Here is a 21,361-nt window from a genome sequence, read left to right on the forward strand (position 1 = left end):
CTGACCAGGTGAGTGCCTGGGCTGGGCTGGCTCTGGTCACCAGTCCTCTGCCGGCCCTCCACCCCACTGGCTGCCTCACACTCCCAGGCTCTGGCTCACTCCAGCCATGGAAACTTGTACTTCAGCCCATAAAAATGTGGTTGCAGGAAATGAGCTTCTGTGGTTGCCAGATGTTGAAAGTTTTGCCGACAGCGGCTGCTTTCCTCCTTGAGTCTTCTCGGGAAAAGAAAAATGTGGTCCTTTGGGGCAGGATGCAAGGGGTCTTGGGGCTTCCTTTCTGGTCTTTACAAGCTCCCCAATTCTCTAGTTTTTGGGGGGTAGCAGATGAGTGTGAGACAGACCCCCAAAAGAAACCCAAAAGGGAAATCGTCTGGCTCTGTCCTGAGACAGACTCCACACCTAACACTGGACTTTAGGCAACTAATGTGATTGGTCATGAGGAAGACTGGACCAGAGTGTAGTTAGCTGCCTTGGAGCCTCCTTCTTTCTTTGGACTTCCCTTCTGCCCCTACATGGACCCAGCACTTCAGTGAGCCATCACCACCTCCCCCTCCTCCTGGCCCTTCCACCCTTCTACCCCCTCCCTAGATTGCAAACATTCTGGACTCTGAGCTCTTGCCTCATATTTTCTCTTTAAAACGCTCCTTCCTTCCCTTCTTTCCAAATCTCATCCTTCTTCCAAGGGCCAGCTCAAGTCTGGGGGCATCCAGAAAGCTTCTGCTGATCAATCCAGTTCCCACTGATCTCTGTTTCCTCTGAATTACAACTCTCTCTGCATCCCACTCACTGGCCACTTAGCAAATCGTACTAGTTATTCTTAGTTTTCTTTTTTTCTTCACCAGTCTTGTATTTCTGCCAATCTACAACCTAGATAGACTGTGAGCTTTTCCTTGGCTTTCACTTCTTTCTGTTTCCTCCCTAGGACAGAGTCCGGCAATTTGGTTTTTTTCCAGACTATACTCTCCCTGAGGGCAGATCCAGACATGTCCCTTGCCTCTCATAAACAATCCCTGCCTGAGAATGGTAGGGGACACAAGACGGGGAATGATGTCTAATTAAACTCGGCTTTCTTCTTCCCAACCAGATCTAGTAAGAACACACACACACACACACACACACACTAACATTTGCACGGCTCGAGAGAGTGTATGTCCAGCTGGTGGAGAAGATGCCGGACCTGGCAGGTAGGCTGACTCAACTCCAAGGTCCGAGTGCAGCTGGCCCAGACAAGGGCAGGGAACTCTCCGAGTCCCTTAGGTGGGTTCCAGAATGTAACAGTGGCCAAAGAATTTGTGGAGAAGAACACTGTAAGGGCAGACAGACTGTTCCATTGTTTTATTGGAGACATAAATAATAGAACCAAGAGGCCTTATGGTTTATGTTTGGATTTTGTTTGTGTGTTTTTATAAAAAAAAAAAAAAGTTAACATATCACCAGTTCCCTTACACGTTTCTTCTCTATGGAGCAATATATACAGCTTTTCATATATATATATATATTTATATATAATATATATTTTCAATAGATAACTACATTCAAGTAACAAAACATGGGATTTACAATCTCCCTCTTCAATGAGAGGAGCAGAAAATTCACACATGATTCACAGAGGAAGGTACCTAAAACCCCAATCATGCAAAAGACCTGCTGCCTATGGGCATAGAAGCAGCTAGAGAAATAATTACAATCACACTGTTGCATATTATGGGGGCCCAGGAGAGGGTTGAGAGGGGGCCTGGAGAGATCCTAGCCCTGTTCACCCTGGGGGACCGGTACATCTAGCTAGCTAGCACTGGTGGGCTTCTGACCAAGGGGGAAGAGGGTTCCACAAAACACTCATTTCTCCAAGAGCCGCTCAAATTTGGGGTTGACAAAGGAGAAGCCGGCAAAGGCTGTCTGGTCCATAGAATCGATGAGATTCTTGTCGCTGAAGGATAGGCGGGCCTTCTCGCTTAGGAACTCACGATCAAAATTGTTGAAATCACCAGCTGACTTCTGTGATGGGGAGGTATGAAGAAAAGGAGTCAAGGATGTGAGAAATCAGAGTGAGCAGGAGGCAGGATGTTTGGCCAGGAAAAGGCCACGTACTTTCCCCTCCCATAAGCCCCAACATGGCTATGGCCATGATCCTAGAATCTCTCCTAAGAGAAGAACAATATGTGTTTACACATATTGGATTTAACATATATTTTAACATGTATAACATATATTGGATTGCTTGCCATCAAGGGGAGGGGATGGTGGGAAGGAAGGGAAAATTTGGAACATAAGGCCATGCAAGGATCAATGTTTAAAAATTATCTGTGCATATGTTTTGAAAATAAAAAGCTTAAAAAAAAAGTAGAATATAATGGAGAGAAAGGGAAAGAGGAGCCTAGGTACCTAAGAGAATAATAGATATGGAAGACTAGAAAACCTCTATAGTTTTCTGGGTATAACTTTTTAACTAGATGGACTAGTTATAATCTGCTCCTTTAGTTATAAAACCTTCCGCTGCTGTCCCCCCTTGTAATGTCAAAGGTGGAAAACCAATCTCAAAATGTGAGATGCCCTTCCCTTCCCCATAAAACCCCTTGTCTTTTCCGCATCCCTGAGAGATGCCCTCATGTATGAAAGGATGATAGATCCGGGAGTCCCATCTATTAACTCCAAGAGGAGTGGTAAGAAACCCAAATCCAAATGGGTGACTTCTCATACCTCCTGCTGCCATTGCCTGAAGCCTCATGCCAAACTCTGGTTACATCCTCCCCCCACCATCAAGTCCCACTCCTAGTTGTCTTGGCCCCGGTGCCTTTGTGGGGATGGCTACTGTTCTAACTTTGGAAGTGGTGGCTGACATCCTACTTGGGCAGGGGAGGTAGCAGGGGCTCTACTGCTATCCCTTTTATCTCCCCTTCTACGCTCTCACCCTAAGGTGTCTCAAATCAAACAACAGGTGCTACAAACAGGCTACATAAAGGTCTACTGCTCTGCAGTGAAAGGCTTGCCTAATTCTTTTGGGAAGCCCAAGTATCAGAACAGAGGATTGTAAAAGGAGAGGGCAATGTCACAGAAGAACAGCTTGGATCTGATTGATCCCCACTCTGTCTCCTGCCTAGGAGGCTAAATCTACATTAAAAGGAATAGCAGAGAAAGGAAAACGACGGATCTCGAAGGGGGCTCCGTGGTGGTGGTAGTGCATCTCACAGAGATATAAAACTCTGGCAATATATATATGGCTTTTCATGTATATCTGCCCCACTCCCCCTTCCCAGGGAAGACTGTCAGTTTGTGTGTATGTTTGCTGAAGCATTCAGAGTTAAGGGACTAACCAGGGTCACAGAGCCATGAAGTGTTAAGTGTCTGAGGAACTCAGTTCCTCCTGACTCCAGGGCTGATGCTCTAGCCACTACACACCTAGGTCTCTGTCAGCTCTTTAAAGACAAGAATCTGATTTCTATGTGAATTTGAATCCTCCAGAAGATCTGGCTTGAGGTTAGGTACAAGTGGGCACTCAATCACCAATTATCTTCTCATTTAATTCAAATCAATTCGTGGAGCACCTATTATATTCCAAGTCTGGGGATATGATGACAAAAATTAAATAGTTGGTGCCTTCATGGAGTTTACTTGAATGATGGGATAGGAAACCTGCTCAGTTGAAGAGCCAGAAAGAACAGAGGGACAGAGGGGGAAAAGTCAGAGAAGACTGGAGGTGAGATGGTAAAAACAGAAGAAGTGGTGGATGGAGGGAAGGCAAGAAAACCTCAAGTCTGGAGATGGTAACTCCAAGTTACTAGTAACTACAAGGCAGTGGACCCACTTACCACTTTGGGCTTGAAGGGCGGCTCTACTTCCCGCTTCTCCAGAAGAGTCCAGTTGATAGTCTTGAAGAATGGATGAACTTTGATATTACCTGTCACTCCTAGTCTCTTGGTGGGATCCCTTTCAAACAGCTGCAACCCAAAAGAACATCATAGTTGTATTAGAAAATTATATAAATTCAAGCTCAGGCAAGGATGCCGAGAACAGACTGCAAGAATCAATCACTGGGGGACTTAAGTGATGGACAGAGTGAGATTTGCATCAAAGAAGCTAGCCATGATCTTCCCCATGGAAGCCAGAAATAGAAGCTTTATCTGGAAGCAGGTGTGCAGGGGTGACTAAGGTCACCCCTAAGTGAGTCAAGATGTTCTTGTTGGAAATACGATTCCATTTATTTTTCTATAATGCTTCATGGTTACATAGGACCTTTATATCCATCATCTAAGTGAGATAATCTTCAAAATAATCCTATTGATGGGGTCGGAAGGAGAAGAGGCACTCAATGTGCGCTATTTTGTATGATGTAATTCCCACCAGTTTAGAAAACTCATCCTTGTTCATTCTACATGTCAATAACAAGATTATATGATGATCAATTCTGATGGACGTGGCTCTTTCCAACAATGAGATGATTCAGATCAGTTCCAATAATCTTGTGAGGAAGAGAGCCATCTACATCCAAAGAGAGGACTATGGGGACTCAATGTGATCACAACATAGTATTTTCACTCTTTCTGCTGTTGTTTGCTTGCATTTTGTTTTCTTTCTCAGTTTTTTCCTTTCTTGATCTGATTTTTCTTGTGCAGTAAGAAAATTGTATAAATGTGTGTATATGTATATGTAGATATATGATTTAACATATATTTTAACATATTTAACATGTATTGGATTACCTGCTATCTAGGGGAGAGGGTGAAAGAAGGAGAAATTTAGAATACAAGGTTTTGCAAGGATCATTGCTGAAAAATTATTCATGCATTTGTTTTATAAATAAAAAACTTTACTAAAATAATAATAATGCTCATCCTTATTTTTTTACCCATATAAATTCTACCTTAGAAGAATTGAGCTCAGCTCAAAATCTGTATCCTCTAACAAGGATACTGACCATCTCCAGACAAAAGTGATTTTCTTTTTCTTCTGAGCTCTTGTCGTCTTTATCGTCTGGAATCCTTAATCCATCTCTGTAACTAATTCTGGGAGTAATATGTGGGTGACTTGTCTCCTGACTTAGACTGTGGGCTTTCTGAAGGCAGGCACTTTGTGCTTTGAGCTTCTCTGTATATGTCAGTACCTGAACACACAGGAGGGACCTGGCTACCTTGGTAATTAGAAAGATGGCATGAAATGCCCACAGAAAGAATCTAGATTTGGCATTGGGAGCCCAAGCTCAAACACTGGCTCTTCTACCAATAACTTGTGTGACCTTAGGCCAGTCACTGACTTAACCTTTCGGGGTCTTGATTTCTTCATCTGTAAAAAATGGTGGCGGGAGAACTAGATGACTTCTAAGGCTCCTTCCAGCTCAGAAGTCTATGATCCTTCCAGGCAATGAGTAAAAAGCAATTGTGGTTGAAGAACCAAACGTCATTCATTCAGACAGACTAACTTCAGGGGTGACTAGGCCAAACTGGCTGACATTGGGAATAATGGAATATTTCTAAAGACATGTGGCTTTATTATTATGGAATTTATATGAATACACGATACATCCATATTTATGGAATGAGGGCTAACAAAGACGATCCAGGTGGCAGTCTCACAGACCGGATTTAATGAATGCTTATGAACCAACGGCATTATTTGTCTTCAATTAAATGCGGTCTTGGAAGAGTTTGAGGGCTTATAAGAAGAGACTGTTCTCTTAAGTAGGTTAACCCCACCCTCTCCCCAGTGCTCTTGAGATGATTCCTTTGCTCCAAAATAAACGTTCTCCTCCTTTCCTGCAGCTCCTTCCCTGCCCCAACCCCAGCCGCTCTTCCCCCCTAACCCGGCTCAGTGGCTTTGGATTTTGAAGAGAGTCACGGCTCTAAGGAGCATGTAGTGACCGAGGGTCATGCCTCTGGAAGGAGTCCAAACCCCAATTCCTGCCCGTGACCAAGAACAGATGCTGTCCTTAAAGGGAAGAAGGGGAATTCAGGCCCTTTCTGCTTCTTTTCCTCCTTTCTCATGAGTTTCATGCCTTGGAGAGCAGCGTCCAAGATTGTGGATTGTGAGCTCTTCGAAGGTGGGGGACTGTCTTCTGCCTTTCTGTGTATCCCCCAGAGCTTAGCACAAGGCCTGACACATAGTAGGAGCTCAATATATGCTTACTGATTGATCTGGACAGCTAATTCGCTCTGTTAGAGTCCTGGAAAAGTCAGGAAAGTCTGAGCTCAAATCTAGCTTCAGATTCTGACTAGCTTTGTGTTTTTGGGCAAGTCACATAATCTGTCTGCCTCAGTTTCCTTACCTGTAGAATGGAAATCATAATTACATCCACCTCTCAGGAATGTTGTAAAGAAAAAACACTATCTACCTTAAATTGTGAATGCTAGCTCTTATTAGCTATTATGTTCCTCCCAACCTTGCAATCCTTGTCTAGGCTCTTCCTTCTCCCTGACAATGCTCTCCTGCCATCAGTCGGGGACTCCATACCTTCTCCAGGATGTCTTTTGATTCCTTGGTGATCCATCGTGGATAGTGGGGAGTGTCCACACGGATGGACTCGAAGAGTTCATCCTCATCATCGCCATGGAAGGGGGACTGCCCAATAAGCATCTCATACAGGAGGACGCCAAAGGACCACCAATCCACTGAGAACGTATACTTCAAGCCCTGCAGGATCTGTAGGGGCGAAGTAGAAAGGCTGGGGCCAGGGTGGGCAGGAACTGCCTCTGGGATGGGCATGGAATAGTGAGGATACTGGGCTAACTCCCTTTTATTCACAGTCGTCCCCACTGAGACTCCTGAGTCCCTTTGGAGCTAGAAGGGACCCTAAGAGGTCATATGGTTCAGCCTCCTCATTGGAAAGAGAAGAAAACTGAGTCCCAGACAGAGGAGAGAAAAGAACTTAGTTCAGCAAGTTGGAGGCAGAGGCAGGGCTGGGACTTATATCTTGGGACTCCTAGATCAATAGCTTTTTTTCTACATCATCCTTCCTAAGGCCTCCTCCATCTCAGGCATTTTTACCTCCTCTGCTAAAGCACCAGAAAACTAATCCCTCTGCCCCTGTCCCTGAATTCAAATCACTTTCTCAAAGCTGAATTATCCATTTGGTGGAGCAGGGAGATGTGGGGCCCAGAGAGAAAGGTTACAGAATGACCTAAGGGGCAAAAGGTCCAGGTATCCCACTGGGTGACAATTCAGAGCCCTGGAGCTGGTCAGGGACACAGAAAGGGCAGCTGCTTCTCCAGCTCTGGGACACTAAGTCCAGCATTTGGGGGTGGGGATATGTAGTCCGGCCATATATATATAGTATGCAATGCTGGTCAAAGGTGCAAATATTTGGTATTCCCCGTGGCCCCCTGGTGACTCAGATAGGACAGATGCTGAGAAATCCCCAGGCAGAGGAACTCTCAGTCCTGGGGATGGGCTTCCAATGGTTCTGGGGCTTTCCTGTTAGGGCCTGGCCAAAGCTGGGGAAGAAAGACCCCTTCTTGAACCAACTGATGCTCTGAGTGTCACAGAGTAGGTTCCCCTCCTTAGCTGGGGCAGGGACGCCTACTGCCCAGACCCACTCTCACCTCGGGGGCAATGTAGTCTGGTGTACCACAAAAGGTGCTGGCCCTGTTCTCCCCCACCACATTCTCCTTGCACATCCCAAAATCGGCGATCTTGATATGGCCGTCTTTATCCAGCATCACATTGTCGAGTTTGAGGTCCCTGAGAGAGAGTGTGATTAAAGAAAGGGATCAGTGAGCCAGCCTGCTCTAGCAGAGGAGATCAGGTCCCCAGCTTCCCATCTTCTCTATCCTTGGCAGAGATGTCCGAATTCTCTTCCCAAGCAGAGCAGTAGAGGCCGAGGAGAGACAGACAGGCAGAGGACACCTGAGAAAGGAGTTCTCCTTATGGGGAGTATGTGGGTCATGGAAGAGAGGAAGAGTGATTAAATGGATTCCTTCTCCTTTCCCTACTTCAAGGGGACGGGCCTTTGTCCCTGGGCCTCCAGGAAGGTCTGCTGGACCTGGCCTGTCTGCCCTGGCTTTAACTCACCTCAACAAGGATTGATTAAGCATCTGCTGCTAGCAGAACCCTGCACTCCGAGCTGGGGAGGTGGCAACCCCTGGCTAGGAAGGGTCTCCCAGCTGCCCTGCATCCCCAGCCCCCACTCCGGCCACTTCCAGCCCATGACTCACCTGTAAATTATGCCTTTGCCGTGTAGGAACTGTAAACCACACAGGATCTCAGCACTGTAAAACCTGTCCAAGGGAGGCAGAGAGCTGGTCACTCTCGGAGAAAGTGGGAAGGACTACGAGGGGTGTCAGGGCTGTTGAGGGTCTTGGTGAAAGAGAAAAACATGGTCCAGGGCATGCAGGGGATTAAAGCCCCAAGGAGGAAGTGATGGCCTTCAGAGAGTTAACTATGGAGTTAAAAGCAACAAGGGGTTAGGACTATGGTGTATAGAATTAAGGTCCCGGGGAGGTTGGTCATGGTGATGGGGATGCTAAGTCCACTGGAAGGCTTAAAGTCACAGTGGGTTAGGCTCATCTGGAAAGGTCAGGGATATGGAGGGAGCAGCTAAGGCCATGAGCAGGATGGCCAGTAGTGGAGGTGGTGGGGGGTGGGCTGGGGTCGGTGGGCAAGGTCAGTGGAAAGGTGTTAAGGCTATGGAGGAAGTTATCGTTATTGGAAGAGGATTAAAGCCAAGAGGAGGGCCATCAGAAAATGCTGGATCCTCTGTTTGGGGTTGGGGTCGTGGCAGGAAAATTAGGTGCAAGACAGGAGTTGACCATAAGCAGTGGGCTCTACTCCCACAGAATAGAGCCACGGCAAAGGAAATACTGTGAATATTAAGCAGAGGTTTAAGGTCAAAGGGAGAGGGTTAAGTTTATGGGGGATAAATTAGGATTATAAGAGCAGGTTGGGGCTCTTTCAGGCATCATGGGAATGGGAAAAGATAGGAACTGGCTTAGAGATTTGCCACTTCTGCCTGAATCTCGCCTCTCTTTCATCCCAGGACTCACACCCCTCTCTTTCTGTCACTACCAGGCCAACCAAAAACCATGGAGAGGAAGTGAAGCTTGAATCCATACAGCATCACAAGAGAAGTTTTATGGAAGTACAGCTCAGACTGGACCCCAGAAATCATGCTGGGCTAAGGGCCAATCCCATCCTAAACTCTCTCTCCCCAAAAGAAAATTGCTTCAGTGTTCCATTCCAACTTAAGATTGATGACTTTTTTTTCCTCTTCTAAAACAAACTGGATGATTGAGTTCCTCAAAAGCAGGACCTGACACTGAGGCTAGCCAAATTTCGTGCCAAAGAAACATTTCTGGACAAAAGTCAGGAGTCAAAGCCCAACTTCTAGTTTCAACCTGGTCCCAGCTTAATATGTGACTGTGTAATCAAATACGATAATTTGTGTGAAAGTGCTATATAAATGCAAGGTGTTATTATTGTCTCTCTGCGTCTCATTCTTCTCATCTGTAAAAAGGGGATAATCATCTCTGGCATGCCCTCTTGGTGTGAGGATCCAGGAGGAGAATGAACATGAAAGGAAAAGGTCCTTTATGCACCTAAGGAGTTATCATTCCTCTGCAACTCCAGGAAAAAAAAAAAAAAAACACAGGACATCAGAGCAGGAAAATCAGGGATTCTAAGATCAACTCTTCCAATCTCCCAACCTCACTTTTTTTTTTTTTAATAGATGAAGAAACTAAGGAGCAGAATGGGAAGGGACCCTTAAAGGTCACAGTTAATTTGAGATAAGGCTAGCATATAAAGCCAATAGTTCTGCTCATGGGCTCATTGTCAGTCTACTGAGGCTTCTAACAGGGGATGATCTGAAGGGTATCAAGAATACTTTATCTGGTGAAACTCTTTCCTCCCTTAACCCTGATCCCTTCGACTGAGACCAGGGTAAGAATGGCTTCCCCGGAGAGAAAGGTCAGGCAATGAAGGATCTGGGACCTCTGCAATGTTTTCCACTAAGCAAGGGGAATCTTTCTCCCATCATTCAGGAATGGCTGGCCCATCACTCACGTGGCTCGGTACAGGTCAAAGCGTCCCTTATCCTGGATGTGAAACATCAGGTCCCCTCCATTGAGGAATTCCATCACAAAGAACAGGTGATCCTGGCCAGGAAAAAGAAAGGATGGTGAACCTAGGGGCCACAGCCCAGCATATTGGGACAGTAGGTAGATCACCTATGGAGTACCCCTATGGGCAATGCTGAACAAGTCAACAAAAACAAACAAGTTGATTGAACTTATTATTTGTCAACTATGCCCTAGGCACTGGGGATAAAAGACAAAAAATAGTCCCTTCCCCTCATGAGCTTATCTTCTGCTGGAGCCGAGGAAGAAGGGAGTGAGATGGATACAACAGTAAATAAAACTGCTCTGAAACTTCTGGGACACCCTGTGGAAGAAAGCTGGTTACTCTTCCTTCTATATGGTTACTGCTTCAGGAAGTGTAGGATGATGTAGGAAGCCTTGAGGAAGGCTTCCTGGAGAAGGTGGCACTTGAGAGAAGCCTTGAAAGAAGCTGAAAAGGCAGAGGCAAGGAGAACAGTCTGGGCATGGGGACAGTCTTTGCCAACACAAGAAGGTGACGTGGATTGTCCAAGTTTAGGAACAAGTCTGGTAGGAATGGAGTATGAGAAGGAGAGAAATATGGAAGTAAGCCTGGACTGTGTCAGACTGTGAAGGGACTTCAATGCCAGGAGGAGGAGATTATATTTTATCCAAGAAGGAATAGGGAGTCATTCAGAGAGCGGTGTGCTGGAGCCAGCCTGAACAGGAGCTGGTTGTTAAAATTTACATCTCGGAAATCAGCAAACTATAAATCAGTTGATTTATTAGTTTGTTGACTGTCTAGACTTTAAAAAGTGATGGAGGAAATACTGATTAAATATAAAAGTGTACACACACATATTCCCCACCCTTCCCATTTCCATAGAACTGGTTATTAAATATTTGCCAGCACAGTTCTGGAAACCATACAAGTTTCTTGCGTTGGAAAGTGACGAGGATGGCTCGGAGAGGGGAAAGACCTCTCCAAGGCAGGTCGGTCATCCACATCTAGACTCAGAAATCCTTGGTTCTGAGATGTCCCTCCCTGAAGGGGAGTCATGGCTCTAAGCACGGGGATCCTGCAGGCTAAGTGGAGAGGACGGGACACATGACTGGGGAAAGTACCTTGGTTTGGAAGGTACAGTAAAGATGCGTCAGGAACGGGTTTTCCCAGGCGAGCGCCAGCACTCGCTTCTCCACCATGGTGCATTCCACATCATCGTCTATCAGAACGACATCTTTCTTCAGAGCCTTCACAGCGAAGAACTCCCCTTTTCCCTTCAGCTCGGCCAGCAGCACCTGAGTCACCAAGGAAGAGAGGCAAGGGAACTGAAGCAGGACAGAGGAGGCAGAGGAGCCTGCAGTCTGCAATTTCACCTTGGTCCCAAAGGGGGGCGGGGGACGGTAGACCCTTCTCCCATCATCCCCTCCAAACCCCTGCCCACACCTGACCCACATTCCCAACAACACACATGCATAACGCTTCATGACACAGTTGTCCAGATCCGTAAAAAACTGTGTGTAGATGGACATTGCATCAATCAATCCTATTTTCCCACTGCCTCACAATTACATTTTCTGAGGATCATTTCTAATGGATCTCCGATGATTCCTGTATTAACTAGTGTCTCATTTCTCACAAATTCTCTACCCTAACTAAGACTGAGAAGATGACCCCATGGAAGTTGTCTTTGTCAGCTCCCCCTTTTCTCTTACCCGTCTTCAAACTCTAACTTCTCTCGGCAGCCCCAGAATTAGCTAATTTAATCAACCCCTTGTTCTCCATATGCAGATGGGGGCTCCTTCCACTGCCAAGGAGAACCTGGGGCTTTAACCATGGGACCAGCATGCTGGCTTTGCAACGTACAGCCTCTTGGGGACATTTTTGGACAAAGGGATCTCTCAGCTCCCTTCTAGCCCCTCACCTTCCCAAAGCTGCCCTTGCCCAGGACTTTGTGGAATGTGAAGTTGTCTATGTTGAACTTGGAGGGCGTGCTGCCTTCCCAGATCTTTCCGTAGGTCCCGTTATCTGTGGGAACAGAAAGTAAACTCTTCAGATCTTCACTCAAGACCCCGATTCGCACGCCAACATCCACCAGCATTTAACTTGGTTCAGAAGTGCCCGAAGGGACTCTTAAGAAGGTGCCTCCCATCAAGCCTGGCTGCTCCCCATAGGATTAGACTATTCACAGTTTTCTGAACTCTACACCTTTCCATAAACTATCTGGACAGAGGCAGGTAGAGAACACAGGTAGGGAAGACCTGAATTCAAATCCAACCTAAATACTACTATTGTTACCTAAGATAAGTAATTTAACCCACTTGCCTCAGTTTCCTCATCTGTAAAATAGTGATAATAGCAGTGATAAAAGTTACTATGAGGACCAAATGAGATAATAATTGTAAAGTGCTTAGCACAGTGCCTGGCACATTCTAGGTGCTATAGAGATGTTTATCCCCTTTGCTTTCTTCCTTATTTCTGCATCTCTAATTCTTGTTTCCTTTAAGTTCAGGTATTACTTCTTTTATGAAACTTTTCTTGATCGCCCCAACAATGGTCTCTACCTCCTCAAATTTTCTTGGGTATATTTATTGGTACATACTTATAATACTATATTGTACATATATTGATATATGTTGTATCCTTCAAAAAGAATGTAAGTTCCTCACTGGCAGGGATGGCTTCTTTTTTTGCCTTTGCATCCCAATTGCATTGTACTCAGTAATGCTTAGTAAATGTTAGCTGAAGGGGGCAGCTAGGTGGTGCAGTGGATAAAGCCCCAGCCCTGAAGTCAGGAGGACCTGAGTTCAAATGTGACCTCAGACACTTAACACTTTCTAGCTGTGTGACCCTGGGCAAGTCACTTAACCCCACTTGTCTCAGCAAAAAAAAAAAGTTAGCTGAATTGGAGTCTATGTTTTGACACTCACCTGCCATATCTTCTCCAGAGGCTTCTGCTTTCTTCTCAAAGCCCTGATAGATGCCGAAATTGTCCGGAGACCCTGTATCTGACTTCCGGGAAGACTTCTAGAGAAAGGGAGCAGAATCAGCAGTTAGAGCCAGGTCCACAGCACCAGGAGGGGAGGGAGCAGCTGGAGGGAAGAGCAGATCCTCGTCCCCCACAACCCTGACTCCACGACTAAGACAACTTTCCAAAGCTGCTCATGGGGGGAACCCTGTTAGTTCAACAGATTTATTCCATTTTATTCAATGGTTATATGGCTGAAAAGGCTCCACTAAATCCCATTTTCCCACTGATGCCCCATTTTTCTCAGGATATGTTCATTTCACTTCTGGTAGATCCTCAAAACAATCCAATAAAGAAAGTGCCATTATTATCCCCTTATATTATTCCATCCTCAAAACAACCCAGTAAAGAAAGCGCCATTTTATTATCCCCTTTTACAGATGAAAAAAAGGAGAGGGGTTAAATGACTTGCCTTCTAAGATTTTTATTTAAGTTTCTGAGCACTTTTCCCACCCCTCTACAAGATTCTTCTTTTAACTTTTTCAGAGCCCTGAAATGTTCTGGGGAGTTCTTTGAATAAAGAAAGCTTTGGTCTTAACTTAACACACATCCTCCAAATCCCAAATTTTCTATTCTGCAAATTGGGGTTGGATTTTCTTGGATTATCTGTCCTTATCTGATCAGTACTGGTCAGAGCTTCCCTTTGTCCTAGCAGTAAAACCTCTCCCCTGCTCAGTCCCCACAGCCCGGAGGCTGATCTTTTCCCCTCCATACCTGGCTGACTTGGTTTAATGCTTCAGCTAACAGCTTCTGGTTGATGCCGCATAAATTTGCCACTTTGTTCTGACATTTGTGATGTACGTTCATCCCACAGTCTAGGGGAGAAAGAAAATACAGGAGTTTGGAATCTTCCCTGAATCCCATCTGCATTCGCATTCTGGAGACCCCAGAGGGCTAGAGAGCTGCTCTATAGTTCAAATCTAGTCTCACATACTTATTGACAGTGTGACACTGGGCAAGTCACTTAAGCTCGGTCTACCTCAATTTTCTCAACTGCAAAATAGAGATGCAGGAGTGTTGTGAGTGTCAAATGAGATAAATCTGTAAAGTTGCTAACACGGTGACCGGCCTACTTGAGGTGATCAGTAAATACATATTTCCTTCCTTCCCCAAAGAAATGAGATTTCAGGTGAGAAATTTACATACCCTCTGACCTACTTCTATCCAAGAGGTAGCATTACATAATGAAAAATAATTGTAATAATTAATATTTATGTAACACTTTTAAGATTTGCAAATTTCTTTACATGTTATATTATCCATCCTCAAAACAATCCAATAAAGAAAGTGCCATTATTATCCCCTTATATTATTCCATTCTCAAAACAACCCAGTAAAGAAAGCGCCATTTTATTATCCCCTTTTTACAGATGAAAAAAAGGAGAGGGGTTAAGTGACTTGCCTGAAAGATAAACATCTGAGGCAAAATTTGAACTGGATTTTCTGGACACAAAGACCAGCGCTCTATCATCTCAGTGAAAAGGGTTGGCAACTAATGAGTAAGTGCACCCCCTTTCTTTTGAATGTCTCTACCTACAGCTTCCAAGAGCCCACCTCCCACTTCTACCAGCTCCCCACTACACTTCCTCACTCCCCAATGTGGATGTTCCCCAAGGCTCTGGCTTTGAAATCTCTCCTCTCACTCAGGCCTTTTCAGTTTCTTTCACGCCCATGGCTTCAACCAGCACCTCAGTGGATGATTCCCCAGGCAGGACCTGCCATCACTGAGCAGAGCCCTGACCCCTTTCAGAGCTCTGAGGGTGGCGTAATTACTTCCCGGACCTCTCTACCTGGATGTCAGAGGGACGGGCTTGGGATTCGGACCCCCTGCCTCCCCCCGCCCCACCCACCCTCGCCTCCTGCTCACAAACCTTCGCACTTTAATCCCTGTTTCACCAGACCCCAGAGCAGGCTCCCACAGTGATCGCAGAAGGTGGGGCTCATGTAGTTGTACACCTTGAAGCGATGCGGCATGTCTATGTGGAAGCGCTCCTTCTGGAACTGGGAGAGGGTGAGGAACACGCGGTGAGTCCCTGCCCCCTGCTCCCAGCCCTCTGCCCCCCACCCTGTGGCAGTCAGAGCCATCGGGGGCTTAAAGGCCCTGATCCATGCTACTTTCAGGGAAAAAGAAGGTGTGGATGGCACTGGGCCCTGGGGGTGGGAGAAAGCCAAACCTCATGCCGTCTCTACGCCCACCTCCCAGAGGCCGCTGGGACCAGCCCCTCGCCAGGAGGGCCAGTTTCCCGGCCATGAAGGCTCAGACGGGGACATCCAGCACCATTCAGAGCCTCCCCCACTGCAGCCGCTGTAAAGGACTAGGTTCTATGTGAGTGCTGGCCACAACCCCGAGCCCCTGAATTCCTAGAGGATTCCTAATCCGAAGCATCAGTGGCCCCTCCCCGGCGGTCTCACTGCGGTCACTCTGATGTCCCTGGTTTGTCCCCCTCCCCTCCCTGGCCCCGCCCCCACCATGGTCCCACCCTGCCCCCCACATCTCACCATGGTGTCCCTGCTATTGGCCGCCGTGCCCGTGCACCGGCCGATGATCTTGTCGATGCATTTCTTGTGGATCGCCGCGTTGCATTCTTGGGGAGGCAAGGCCAGGGTAAGGGGTGGGAAGAGATGCAGGGCAGGGGGCAGAGACTGTGAGCAGGCGCCCAACAGTGCCCAGCCCCCAGGCACAAAGCTTCCCCTTCTCCTGGCCTCCCCAGTGGCCTCCCACACCATCAGGGAGGCATCTGGCCCAAAGGACTGATTCTTTTCCCCTCCCCACTCCTGCCTGCCTGGTTACCACGAAGCCCTGAGGGACGGGGGGAGTGGAAGGGAAGAAGAAATAATGACTGGGGTGGGGGGGACACATAGGGGATGAGAAGGCCATGGAGGGAGAGAGGAGCATGGTGGATGGAAAACCCCATCTAGGAGTAGAGAGCATGAGATCCTGAGGAAGGAGGTTGGGGGGAGTACAGTGCAGGGCTCTCTGGGGAGCCGGGACCCTGGGGAAGGGGGCTACAGAAGGGCTACTGGGCAGCAGCACCTTTTCCTTTCTCCATAGCTTACACTTTCACACACGTACACTCATACACACATCCACACACTCATACTTACGTCTGCATTTGTAGCCTTGCTTGTTAAGACCCCTGAAAAACCAGACCAGAGAGAGCAGGTGAGGGGTGACTTTTGCTACCTCCCCTAGAAGTCTAGCCTCCAAGGAGCTGCCCTAATCCCTCCTCCCAGTTCCTCCCCAACTCATCCCCTCACCAAGACTCCCCCCTCCCCCTGGGAGCCTTCCCTGCCAACTCACCAAACAAAGTCCTTGCAGACTGAGCAAAAGGTGGGTTGGCCAAAGAAGGTGGCAATGAACTCGTGGTTCTTGATATAATGGATCTTGGCCTGCTTGATGGCCCCCCGCCGGTTCATGGTGGGGAATTTGCTCTCGTCCTCCATCCTCAGGGACTGCTTGCAATCTGGGGGGAGGGAGAGCCAGAAGAGTCATTCTCACCTTAGCCAGGAGATTCCAGAGTCATTAAATTATAGCACAGCAGAGCCAGGACAGGCCCTGCGAGCATTTCTCCTTAAATCTCATTTGAAAACCAGAAGGAGAAGGTCACCCAATGGCTGAGGGGTAAGGACAGGAGGACTCACGTTTTCTGAATAGGAAAATGAGAGATGGGAGTGGGTGGAGAGAGTCAGCCTCAGAGGAGACTTCAGTGCAAAGTCCTGGGGTAGGGAAGGGTGAGGGAAGTCCACTTGGGTAATTCATAGTAGGCAACAGCAACTGGTTCCCCAAAAGCTTCTGCCCCACCCCCTCGGAGCCAAACTTGAAGAGGAAACGGGGTGGTCTGTCCTCCTAGAGGCTCGGGACCAGTAAGCTCAGTAAGTCTGGGTGACAACAGCGTTTGTCATTGCCCTGGGCTCCGTCTTCGACCTCTTCGTCCACCCCCCACGCCACACCACTTCCAGCAGGGCCCTGGCACACGGGGGGAGGCCCTGGTTAGCCATCCCTTACCTGTGTCTTCTAGGAAATACTGGACAGACATGAGAACCTTGGCCTGGGGCTGCAGGTCCAGCTGAGGAGACAAGCAGGAGGCGGGAGGGTAAGGAGGGGTGGAGGAGTCCCCAAAGCCAGCCAGCCCGGGGCCCTCAGGCCTCCATCCCTCGGCCTCTTTCTCAATCCAGACACCGCATTCTGAGTCCTACCCAATCACTGGTCCCCACCCCCTCCCCCATTCCGTTCCCTCAGACTGCAGCCCCATCAAACATCTTCCCCCAGAGGGACGTCCAGTCTGGAGAAAAGGGTCTCGGAAGTGGAAGGCAGGGTCCCCATCCCCCAGGAGGTATTGTTACATTTAGGGAAGTGAAAGATTCTAACCCCAGCCTGGACCCAGGAACAGAATGAGAAGGAAGGGAAACTCCCCACCCCCGCCCACCAGCTGCTCAATGAGAGGAACAGCCCGGAGCGGAGGCAGTGGGCCCTCAGCCTGAAGAGAGAAGGCCCCCCAAACACCCTCTGGACCCGGGACACTGGTCAGGCTCACACCTGCAGACCAACAGGCTTGGCTAAGACACTCACCTCCTCCAGGGAGCCTTCCCTTCCTGACTCTCCTGCAGGCCCCACTCTGGACAAAGGTACTTGTTCCCCCGCCCCAATGAGTCCTCATTATTTTCTCCCTCTTTGTCCTCCCCAACTGTCTTCTTCTACACTCTTTCTGTCCACTATGGCAACCAGAAGTAGGTACAGAAATAGAAATACTCGGTATGAAGTCAGGCTCTGCCCTCAGCTGCTGAGGGGAGGGGAGGTCCTGTCTCACATCGCCCCTTCCCCCGTTCCAGCTTGCCTGAAGCAGGTCTCACTGGGGGCAGAGCAACGGACAGTTATAAAGGCTTTTCCTGTTGAGACATCTCTGCTTGGGGAGAGCAAAGCCCCGTGGCTCCTATCGGCTATCACGACATGCACGTAACACACAGACACAAGAACACATCATCCACATGGATCTCATGGATCGTGAGGAATGGGTACTCTGTGGATGCCCATGAAAGCCCCCTAATTCACAAGTATCCACAGAGTGCCCATTCCTCACGATTCTCGATCACCACGGGGCAGAACTCCTCACCCAGAATTCGGCTTTGCCATTGTTCTTCTTGCATCTCTCCGCCAGCACCGACACACCCACGGTCACCTCCGACAGGGGTTCCTCGGCCGCCTTCATCAAGACAATCTGGATGACCCGGCCCTCATAGATGTGAGCATCAAACGTGGAGGACCAATCTGGGTACATGGTGGGCTTCTTCTGGACCAGCGTCTTACCTCTCTCTGAGGAACACATAGTGGGGGGGGGGAGGCACAGGGCATAGGGCATCTTCATTCACTGCTCCCTCATAAGAAGGAATCTCCCCTGTTCCCCAAACTAGTTCTGGATAACTCACTCCACTCAGTTATTCACCAGGAACAATCTCATTATAGGCAAGGTCTCCACCACTGCCCAGTCCCCCCCAGCAAGGTCTCCACCACTGCCCAGTCCCACCCCCAGCAAGATCTCCACCACTGCCCAGTCCCCCCCAGCAAGGTCTCCACCACCATCCTGACCTGTCCCTTCCTTCTATCCCATCTGTCTCCTGGACCCAGGAATGCTGGGGCCGGAGGGCTGGCCCCGGGGCCCTCTCTATCCCCTTCCAACTGCAGGATCCCACACTTGTGAGGGCCCAGAACCGAATGCTTCTCCCGAGCTGAGGTGCTCCTGCTCAGGCTCCCTCTCACCTGTGGTCAGTGATTCCTTCATCTTGACAGCACAGAACGGTTGGCAGTTTTCCTCAGGAGACTGCAGGGATCCGAGCTCATAGGAATTGAAGGAGATGCGTAGGAATGGGGCCATGGCTGATCACACTGGTCACACACCTGTTAGAGAAAGAATAAGGTTGGCCCACAGGGACAGGAAAAGAAGCAATGTGTATTTATGGCTGAGAGTAAAGATAAAAGGAAACGTGTGTGGTGTAATGGAAAGAGCCTTAAATCTGAAGCCTTGGATTCTAATTCTAGCTCTGACACTAACCAACTGTGGGCCTTAGGGGAAATCACCAAAGAAACAATGATCTTATAAAGATACCTTGGGTACTGTTTTGTTTAATCTCTCCCTTTTTTTAGAAATGAGGAAATTAAAGCCCAAAGCAAGTGATGAAGATCAAAGCAGAGAGATTTGAACCCAGGTCCTCTGACTCAAGTTCACTTCTATTTCCACAATGCCACATTGCCTCCCATTTCCCTCAAATGTAAATTGCCTCTCAGGAGGCTCTCTAGCTCGGAGATGAAGAATTCAAAGACCAAAATCAGCCATGGCAGAGCAGGTGGAGCTCTAGATTTGGGGTCAGGAGCCCCAGTTTAGGCCTTTGACTGCTGTGTGATCATAAGCAACAAACAATTGTATTGCCTAATTCCTTTTTTAAAAACATTTTATAGTTATTTTATTTTATTTCAATTTTCTTAATAGTATTTTATTTTGCCAAATACATGCAAAGATAGTTGTACTGCTTAATTTCTAGAGATGCTGTGGAGAAAGCATTCTTTCAAGCCTTAAAGAGCTTGCACAGTAATAAAAGATTATGTAATGATCAGTTATGATAGACTAAGCTCTTCTCAGCAATGCAATGATCTAAGACAATTCTAATAGACTTTGGGTGGAAAATGGCATCCGTATCCACAGAGGGAGCTGTAGAAACCGAATGCAGATCGAACCATACTATTTTCACCTTTTTATTTGCTTTCTCTTTCTCATGGTTTTTCCCTTTTGTTCTGATTTTTCTTTCACAACATGACTAATATGGAAATATATTTAAAATGATTGTACATGTGTAACTTATTTCAGCTCGGAAGAAGGGCGAAAAAAATTGGGAACTCAAAAACTTACTAAAATAAATGTTGAAAACTATCTTTATGTAATTGGAAAAATAAAATACTATCGAAACTTTTTTAAAAGCGTTCTATAAATGTAAATAATTACTATCACTATTATTATTATCAATACAATCTCACTGAGTCAGGAAAGGGTGAAGAGGTTGGCAATGGCAGAAGTGGGGGGAGTAATTGGTGGAAGAGAAGAGAGGAGCTGGTCCAAAGCCATTGCCAGGGAGACTGACAATCAAGGAGCCATACAACTGGAAGATATTGTGTAACTGCATGGCCCAGAGAGCACTCAGAATGCTGGGACAGCTCCTTAAAATGAGACAACTCAAAGCTGTAAATGCAAGCCTTTCTCTCTGAGATCAGGGGATGGCCATGGAGAAGGTCTGATTTTTCCTGTCTTCTCTCACATCTGTGTCACTTTGAACAAGTCTCTGCCTGTATTTCTTCATCTGTAAAATAAAGGGAGTGGGCTAGATGATCTCTTACATTCTTGGATCCCATAATCCTATGGAAGACCCAATACCCATGAGAAGGATTAAGGAAGTTTGGGAGAGGAATTTTAGCTAGGAAACTCAGGGTAAGTCACACAGGTGGCTTCAGGCAGGGGGGATAGGAAGATGGATTCTTATTTTCCTTGACTGGTGTAGCAGAGATCAGATTGAGCTCCTCATCTGGGAGACAAAAATAATAGTAACGATCCCTGACACAATCATCCATCATCACTCAGTATTTCCTAAAGTCCTCTTATGTCCACAACATGCATATCAATGAGATAGGTCTACATGACTTATAACAGCTTTTCCTACTCAAAATTTTCATAATAGCTCCATGACAGAAGAAAGTAAAGATAACTGTCCCCATTTTACAGAATAAAAGCTCAGAGAAAGTCATACAGCAAATTAGTGATAGATAGGGCTAGGACTAGAACCTAGAGTTTAGAAACAGTTCTTTCCTGTTTAAGCTGCTTACAACCCTTTCCCTTTACTACCATTGCCAAGTCATGTTATATAATCCCTTGTCCCCTAGAGATTTACAGAGTTCACATATAAAAATAGAGGTAGGGTATGCTAAGCACTTTAAAAATATTCTTATTTGATACTCATGACAACTTCATTGGTAGGGATCACACTTTCTGAGAACAGATTTTAAGTAGATCATTCTTAAGTCAAGCCCAGCACTCTACCTATTGAGCCACCTTGTTGGCTAGCTGATGAATTAGGTAACTTAGTGAATAATGAGTGAGTTTGAGATTCCTGCTTCTAGAATGTTGACTTCAGCCTTGGATATATGGGTGTAAGGATGGAAGAGGAATGGGTTTGGGGCTGGTTCAACGTAACTTCATGTGTCTATAAAGAGACTTCTAAGTTTGCAACAAACTCAATAAGAGAACCAAAGGCTCTTATTCCAGGAAAGAAAAA

At 47.0% G+C, this 21,361-nt stretch overlaps 1 protein-coding gene across 3 annotated transcripts in view; it reads right to left on the reverse strand.

Moving 5' to 3' along the window:
* Nucleotides 1-1,320: 1,320 nt before the first annotated feature.
* Nucleotides 1,321-21,361, reverse strand: part of PRKCD (protein kinase C delta) — a 60,002-nt gene continuing 39,961 nt past the window's right edge. For all 3 annotated transcript variants that reach the window (XM_051984779.1, XM_051984764.1, XM_051984771.1), the window contains 17 exons: nt 18,804-18,941; nt 18,160-18,359; nt 17,055-17,115; nt 16,350-16,512; nt 16,154-16,185; nt 15,548-15,633; nt 14,920-15,049; nt 13,763-13,863; nt 12,951-13,047; nt 11,945-12,048; nt 11,145-11,318; nt 9,988-10,079; nt 8,142-8,204; nt 7,530-7,668; nt 6,442-6,630; nt 3,807-3,935; nt 1,321-1,995 (listed from right to left, as the gene is read on the reverse strand). In XM_051984779.1, the coding sequence (XP_051840739.1) occupies nt 1,837-1,995; nt 3,807-3,935; nt 6,442-6,630; nt 7,530-7,668; nt 8,142-8,204; nt 9,988-10,079; nt 11,145-11,318; nt 11,945-12,048; nt 12,951-13,047; nt 13,763-13,863; nt 14,920-15,049; nt 15,548-15,633; nt 16,154-16,185; nt 16,350-16,512; nt 17,055-17,115; nt 18,160-18,359; nt 18,804-18,918 (2,034 nt within the window). In that variant the 5' untranslated portion in view covers nt 18,919-18,941 and the 3' untranslated portion in view covers nt 1,321-1,836. The remainder of the gene's footprint in view (nt 1,996-3,806; nt 3,936-6,441; nt 6,631-7,529; nt 7,669-8,141; nt 8,205-9,987; nt 10,080-11,144; nt 11,319-11,944; nt 12,049-12,950; nt 13,048-13,762; nt 13,864-14,919; nt 15,050-15,547; nt 15,634-16,153; nt 16,186-16,349; nt 16,513-17,054; nt 17,116-18,159; nt 18,360-18,803; nt 18,942-21,361) is intronic.

Source organism: Antechinus flavipes, chromosome 1 (genome assembly GCF_016432865.1).
Source record: "Antechinus flavipes isolate AdamAnt ecotype Samford, QLD, Australia chromosome 1, AdamAnt_v2, whole genome shotgun sequence".
Lineage (NCBI taxonomy): Eukaryota > Metazoa > Chordata > Mammalia > Dasyuromorphia > Dasyuridae > Antechinus > Antechinus flavipes.